We start from the raw sequence: 7,911 nt of genomic DNA, 5'->3' as shown, positions 1-7,911 counted from the left end.
ATTTGTGAATTGTCTTGATAGATAAGCCTTCCTCTAAATAGTAGAGATATATTTTTTTGATAAAAATATTTATTTAATAAATATGTAACTTTTCTTTCTTATTTTCATTCCAAGGTATAATTCAATCATACAAATTTTGCTAAACACATGCTTAAGTATATGTTTAACGCAATACATTATTGTCCCTTAACTTAATTACTTTCTCATTTTGGTCTTGAGCTTTTTTCCTCATTTCAATCATCTAATTTGTTTTCCTTATCAGGTTAGTCGAGATGATATTCATAGAAAGAGAAAGATATATGACCCAAAAGATCATCCTTTTTCCCGATATTAGAGAGTCGAGTATTGCGTAAAGAGATGCCGATGTGCTTAAGTACACAACTCCTAACTTATAGCAAATGATTTATCAAGGCCATATAACATTAGACATTTTAGACAAATTAGTCTTCCATTCCATCCTCCAACACCTCCTGTTACTATTGATGCTGCTGAAAATATCATATTATTCACTGCTAACATCTTAGTATGAGTAGCCTTTGACAAACAACTCCTTCTTTGCTTCATCAGATTCACCCTCACCACTGTACTTTCCGAGCTGAGCCAGCGAGTTGGATTTTGCACGGAAAAGAAGTGCATCTTGTGCTGCCTTCACATTCTCAGGGAGTCCTCCCCATGTTTTCAATGTAGTGTTCTGGAGGGCTCTTGCATATGAGAATGACACGTGCCATGGGTTTGGAGATTGGTTCATGGCATTCAAGTTAAGGGTTGCTTCAACCTCAGATTGTCCACCAGACAAAAACTGCACAATATAGTTTTGATCAGTATATTAATATGGGTAAGAGAAAATGCTTGGAAGATAAAGAATAATGCATTTGGCAGTGTCCACTATTACCATAATTCCAGGGACAGCAGAAGGAACTCTCCTATGAAGGAGTTTGAGAGTGTAATCAGCAACCTTCTGCGGAGACGCTTTCTCCTTGGATTCAGCTCCAGGAGTAACCATGCTAGGCTTTAAGAGAATGCCCTCAAACAGAACATTGTTCTCAGCAAGGTAGAAAAAAACTTCAGCCCAGACCTTCTGGGCGACTTCGAAAGTCCTCTCAATATTATGTTCGCCATCAAGCAAGATTTCCGGCTCCACAATTGGAACCAACCCATTGTCCTGGAAAACCATTAAATGAAATATATATAGCTCTTTGAGAAAATGGTAGAAACATAATAGTCCTCTTCCTATATGTAAATAAAGCATCCTAGCTCAGAGCATCAGATATACTTGACCAAAAAGAAGTTACTTATATATATATGTGAGTTGAATGATTTGCTCACCTGAGAAATTGCAGCGTAGCGAGCCAGACCCCAGGCTGCTTCCTTAACTGCTAGAGCAGAGGGACCATTGGGGATGCTCACAACAGTACGCCTAACAAATGGATTCGGTTAAGTTTAGTATATATGGTGTAAAATGAGCATCAAGTTCATATTTTTTCTGCTAGACAAGGGGAATTGATCTAGGTGCATACTCACCATTTGGCAAAGCGGGCACCTTGCTGGTAGTATGCTGCTGTACGAGAGGCAAGACCGTCAAGACCTTGGCACCATGACTCATCCTTGGAACCAACCAAGGGCACCAAACCCTATTGTTTCCGGCACATAAGCCACTTGTTAATATATACACTGTCATAAATACTACTCAACTAGTCTACCATCAATCATCAAGTCTCTTCAATAAAATACTACCAATCAAGAAACAAATTCGCTCTAATATAAGTCAGTCATTTCATTACGTGTGCTTTCAAATACATGTGTGAGAAAGAAAGTGAAAAATTCCTACATGGTCTGAGAGCTAGAGATTTTCCTACATCAGTTTTGAAGGACATCAGTGTTTCTCACTTTAACTACTTTTTTAATGTAGCACCAGCACATATCTCTTGGTCTATGAGCATCTAAGAATCTCTCCACATAAGGTACCCGATAATGCTTATAATATATCGAAGTATGTGATAATTTACTATATGTACAACTATTGTTTATGTCAGACATGAAACATCATATTATTCATATCACCTTCCTGCTTATTTTTCTTAATATTTGTTAAGGGACTGCACAAGCTGAAATGGTATTGTACTACTTCACATAGGAAAATAAGGTAATGGTACAGAAGAGTTCAATTCTGATGGCCTACCTTGTCAACTTTAATACCAGGAACAATGTTTTGCTCGACAAGTACATCGACAATCTTCTTTCCATCAACTGTGGATTGGTAGAGAGTTTCCTCAAAGAGAATGGCACCAGATATGTACTGACCAAGCCCTGGAGCTGTGACAAGCAGGGTACGATATGCCTGGCGGTTAGCTTCGGTGTTCTCTAATCCAATTGAAGCCAAACGCTTCCCAGCGGTAGCATTAGACTCATCCATGGCCAAAATACCACGCCCTGGTGAAGCCACTGTTTTCTGTATCCATACACGACCAATTAAAACACATACACGCCAAAAGATTATAGTAAAAGGACAGCCCAATGCACAAGGCTCTCATTTAGTGGGGTCTGGGGAGTTCAGATATTCATAGCCTTAGCCCCACAAGTGGAGAGGTTGTTTCGGATTTGAACCCGTGATCTCATTGTCATTAAGTAACAACCTTTTGGTTGTGACAAACTCACCCTCTTCAATGTAATTGTTACTTAGTAAACAAGGAAAATTGGAACTAAAGTCATTAGTTAAATTTCTTTATAAAAGTTTGACTTTTAGCATACAAATTATTTGGTATGCATTGTTGAAAAAATAAGGTCAGTTATGAGAAATTCTTGGCATTTGAGGCATTGTTAAACAACATACCGCAGTCTTAACCAGTTCATCAGCATAGGAACCAGCTCTGATGGTAAGGGCTGATGGGTTCGCCGAGTTGCATCTTGCAACAGATACAGCAGAAACTTGGCGAAGGGTTTGGCCCTTAACCCACTCAGACTTGTCAAGAATTGGTGATGACTTGAGCAATGTTGCTGATGCAGAGGCCATTTTTTCAGTGCAAAAGTTCTATACAATCTTATCCTCTACAACAACCTCTTCACCACACATGCACTCTGCTATGTCTGTATTTATAATTATCAAGTGGTGACTCATCTGAGGCTGCTGTGAGCCAACCTATCCTCACTTGACACCTGGATGATAATTTCTGATTAGTTGGAACATGGAACTGTGAATTAAGTTGTTGAAATTGATGGGTTTTTTCATCACCTTCTAAAAATGACTCAGAAAAATGAAAATAAGATGGAGATATTTTTTCCTTTGTGAGACAAGTCTAGTAGTGACAAATGTGCAATATGCATAAAGAAGGGTACAAATTAGATTTGTTTGTAATGCTTGGAAAACAAATATGCTGTTATAATTTGCCTTGCTGATGAACTCATTTGTATGCTTCTGAATGATTTATGAGATTCGTGTCTCCAAAATGATGCAATATCATTGAGCTAATTGTCAGCTTATGGTTGCACTTCCACATGAAATTGAGAACTTTTTTAACACCTCCCCTATAAACATTATACATACTAGTATAATACTCTCATGCTTATACTTGTTTAAACTTTTAATTCAGCAACTCAGTGGCGAAACATTGGAGATTGTTGCTTCCTAAAGTCCAAGTTCTTTTATTTTAGCAGTAGGAAACTCAAATAGTATCAGCCTTACAATATTATTTTTATTTTAAATGAATATTTACTTACATTTATATAAGGTATATTCCTTCTAACTTTATATACAATAGATGACCGTATTCAAACATACATCAGATCCAGTATCTTAGCAAATATTGTATTTAGGATATACAAAAATAAATTTCCCCATTGGTATAACTGTCAGAAATCAATAAGAATCAGATTGGTACCACAGAAGCATTAAGAAATCAACTACTTACCTAAATTTGGTGAAATTTCTACACATTTAGATCCTGTCACCTTCTTTTAACTACCAAATGTATTCTCTCACCTTTTTGGTCAAGGAACTTATTTCGTTCGGGGTTTGTGGCTGCTCCTTCCAACAATTGTCGTTCCCAATAACCGAATCCTTAACCTTTTGGTCACCCCGAGATCTAGCAAGACCTTACACCACTAGACCAACGAGCTTGTTGATAAATGTCACCTTTTGAGAGAATGGTCTATATCAGATTGTCAACAATATAGTTTTTGAGAGAATGGTCTATCACATTTCTCATTAACATCTAAGAACGTTACAGTCTTACAGACCAATTATCTGATTGTCAACAAGAAAATATAGAATTGCACTCATGATTAATGGAAAGCTGTCCACCCTTCTTGCCAATCTATTAAACAAAAATATGGGTACTACAAAACCACATGATTTTTTTCATCTCTAAATTTAGGATGGCAATGCAATTTTATTCTTGTAAATAAATTTTTAGAAAAATATACATTTGAAGCACTGGTAATTGTATCAGACCCAAACAATAAATTTGCACCAGGAAAGGAAAATGGCCAATGTTTGAAACTGAAGCAAAGTTGGACACAAATTACAACCATCAGCTTCACTTTGGTCGCCTATAAAGAATATCATCAAGGGTCTCTTTCACATAGTTACCCACTCTGTTCAAGTTTCTGACAACACCAGATGCAACCAGGGTTGCATTTCTTTGAAACCTGCATGTTCAGGAGTTAGTAATTTATGATTCTAGTACAGGAGCTAACTAGTCTAAGCTTAAAACTTCTGCTTGCCTGTTAAGGAATTCTTCTGGTATAGTACTGGGAGGTTTATATCTTCGTGGTTGAGGAGTTGCATGTTCATGTTCTGGACAAACAAGAGCGCCCACCAAGAAATTAAAAGGCATGTTAAGAAAGAAGTAACAAATAAATAGAGAGGAAACAGAGTCAAGCACAAAATAATATCTCCATCTTAATAGCAGCCTTGACCAGTGAAATAATGGTCCAGAAAACATGACACTTCAACATTTCTAATAAAAAATAATTGTTTGGTATGGATATTTTCATTGATTTCATGTAAAAATAAAGAAATGTTAGTTATTTATAGGCTTTGCATAACTTTTATAGACTAATCTGTACAAGAATCTCCCCTCAACTACTTAGAAATAGGTTATATAGGAAGAAATACATAGTATAGGACAAAGAATTATGATATACAGAGATTGTGTTCCAACTTCCAAGTGATGCTTTCGTGATGATATATATCACTTGCTCCATTGCAAGTGTAGAGAAGTCCCACTGGTACAATTGGCAGATTAATTCTAAAGCAAGTGTTGTGGAAAATCTTTGATACATGAACCAATTAACAAAAAATATCCTCAATTAAGAGAATCCTTCAAAAGGTGGCAAAACTAATTAATATAGAAATGAAAAATGGTCCGCTTCAACAAAGAATATTGCACACTAATGACTACAGAGAATGCTTCTATGGCTGTGCATGAGAAAAAATTCAGCTTTACATATCTCAAATTTAGGTAAGAATTATCACAGAAATTGAATACCATTGTTCATTTAATCAGAAGAGTGACTGAAAGGGAAGGAAATAACCTAGGAGCTTTAAATAAAAGAAAAGCCAAGAAATTGAATACCTTCTGTTTTATGAGCAGGAACATGGCCAACGGGTGAAGTTGAAGACTTCTCCTCCAACACCACCTGAAACGTTTGTGAATAATAGTGTTAGAAACTTAAACCACAACTACCACATTTTCTGGGAAGACTGAACCGCTTACTTGCACTAACTCCCTCCCACACCTACACTCTCCTTTTTTCTTTTGTGAATAATGGCTTCGCGAACTTATTGTTTGGTCCCTATCACAGATCGATACTTGTTCCATGAAATATACAACTTTGAATCACACAAAATATATCCCGAGAATCCCAAGAAGCAAGGTAAGCCTAGTTTTTGCATATACATAAACTAATGGAGAAAGCAGTTTGAGATTTAAAACCTCAAGACCGACACAATAGGGCAATTTTGCTGTTTTTTCCTTCATGTCAGCTGAAGAATCTTTATTGTCTAAGTATAAAGAGTATCCAATACAAGCATACTTGAAATTTGTAAGGGTGCGGCCCTCTTTTGAAGCTTTCAGCTCAGTTTCTCCCACAACATAAGGAGGTACTGTTTAAATGCATAAGAACATCAAAATCAAAAGTTTAAAGGTTTATAATAAAATTATTAATAAAGATTGAACCCTCATAAATGAATCAGTTAGCAATAAAACCAATAAGAAAGAACCAGAAAACTACAGTAAGCAATATCTATTAAGAAGTTATGTATTAACAACATAGTAATAAATAGTGGATCATGGCATAGCAGCCAGCCAAGAAAACTCTATACCGGAATAGCCCATAGCAGGCCATGATAAAACCCGGGACAGGCTGTAATAGCAGACAAAACGAGCTGCTCCAGTGAAATGTAACAGTGTGATCAGTAACTATGATACGAGCAAAGGGCAAAAGGCTATCAACTTCTCAGATAAGAATCTAAAGGGAATCTATTAATGAAAAACTCGAAGTTACTCTACTCCTTCAATCTTCTTTTGTAGAGTGCAGACTCGACAGTATATATCAAATTGAAGCTCTTGTACTTAAATTTCCTTACAACTATTCTTTAAATAAATCCCACAACCCAAATGATTTTTCAATTACTTCTAAACCACTTAACTAAATATGATTAAAGGATAATCGATTTCTATGACCACCACTGACCCAAATTAATAGCCAAATCACTCCTTAATATTAACATAAGACATATAAAAATGGGATTAAAAAAGAAATGAATCCTGCGTTACAAAACGCAATTCAAACATATGATCATAGAAGGATTGCAACTAATAACATTTCCTTACCTCAGAAAACAATATAACATACTAAAATAATAACAAAGTTCAAAACTTTAACTGACACAAATTCATTTCAAGCATCTTTATTATACCCCGCTTTCATGAAATGGATAAAATTGAGAATGAAAAAAGAGAAATGGAAATAGATACCTTGAGGGAGCGTTGTTGAAAAACCAACACAAGTTGGGTTAATAGATTTGGATTTATGAAGGGATGAGTAATAAGCACATCCCTTACACGATTTTCCCTTGGATCCTTCTCCTTCTCTCATAGGATTAACAGAATTAGGGTTTGAGTTTGGATTAAGTACATTTGAATTTGGGTTACCACCCGATGCTGCTTCATCTCTGGAGACTTCCATTTATTTATCTTATTCTTATGTTACCTTCCCATATTCATGTATCTTAACATGCGTTTTGCTTGATACCTTAAGCAAAGTGTCCGTTTTAAGTCTTATTAATGAAAAAATGTCCGCTGAAAGAGTTAATTCCAACTACTGGTGGATAGTCTCGGCTCAGATAGGATTGTCTCCAATATATTCTCGGCTCAGACATGATTGTCTCCCGTTACGAGGATAGTCAAATCATGCATGTGTGACTAAAGATAATCATGTCCAAGCAGAGAACATGTGACTAACACTCTCCTGACGATATTTTTTTTTTCATTCACAATACTCGAGCTTGACATTGCTTACAGTAAATCAAACATGTACGACTTGAATCAACCCCTCTTCTTCGTACATATTTATTTAATTTGGAAATATGATGAATAATTGGTACACATTTAGTTAGGTTAGCTTCGAAATAACCTGCACAAAAAAATAAATGGAAATATAAAGAATTTGTATGGGGAAATATAAAAAATGATAGTTTCACACATTATATAAAGATAGATTAGTAGCCCACAATATTGTGAAAGATATATGATAAAAAATGTATTAAGTAGTGCATCAACATTAAAGTTAATTAGAAGGGGTATGGATAGTTACATTAAAATTGGTGTCAATTAGCTAACTATCAATCAAACCATCACACCATGCATATATTAGCCAAGGGGATAACATCATTTTGTACAACAATTCATG

General features: G+C 35.7%; 2 protein-coding genes across 2 annotated transcripts; both read right to left on the bottom strand.

Moving 5' to 3' along the window:
* LOC109355486 (fructose-bisphosphate aldolase 1, chloroplastic-like) lies at positions 319-3,050 on the bottom strand. Its single transcript, XM_019598677.1, has 6 exons — positions 2,831-3,050; positions 2,180-2,449; positions 1,522-1,631; positions 1,327-1,417; positions 893-1,162; positions 319-799 (listed from the first exon to the last, which is right to left on the bottom strand). The coding sequence occupies exons 1-6, from the start codon at positions 3,008-3,010 to the stop codon at positions 521-523; spliced, it is 1,200 nt and encodes a 399-aa protein (XP_019454222.1). The 5' UTR covers positions 3,011-3,050; the 3' UTR covers positions 319-520.
* LOC109353579 lies at positions 4,349-7,227 on the bottom strand. The gene is made up of 5 exons (XM_019595915.1): positions 6,978-7,227; positions 5,934-6,103; positions 5,574-5,637; positions 4,720-4,792; positions 4,349-4,644 (listed from the first exon to the last, which is right to left on the bottom strand). Exons 1-5 carry the CDS (start codon positions 7,186-7,188, stop codon positions 4,533-4,535), a joined length of 630 nt encoding a protein of 209 aa, XP_019451460.1. The 5' UTR covers positions 7,189-7,227; the 3' UTR covers positions 4,349-4,532.

This window comes from Lupinus angustifolius, chromosome LG08, assembly GCF_001865875.1.
Source record: "Lupinus angustifolius cultivar Tanjil chromosome LG08, LupAngTanjil_v1.0, whole genome shotgun sequence".
Taxonomy (NCBI): Eukaryota; Viridiplantae; Streptophyta; class Magnoliopsida; order Fabales; family Fabaceae; genus Lupinus; species Lupinus angustifolius.
The sequence above is the reverse complement of the archived record's forward strand: the minus strand, read 5'-3'. Positions and strand labels throughout refer to the sequence as shown.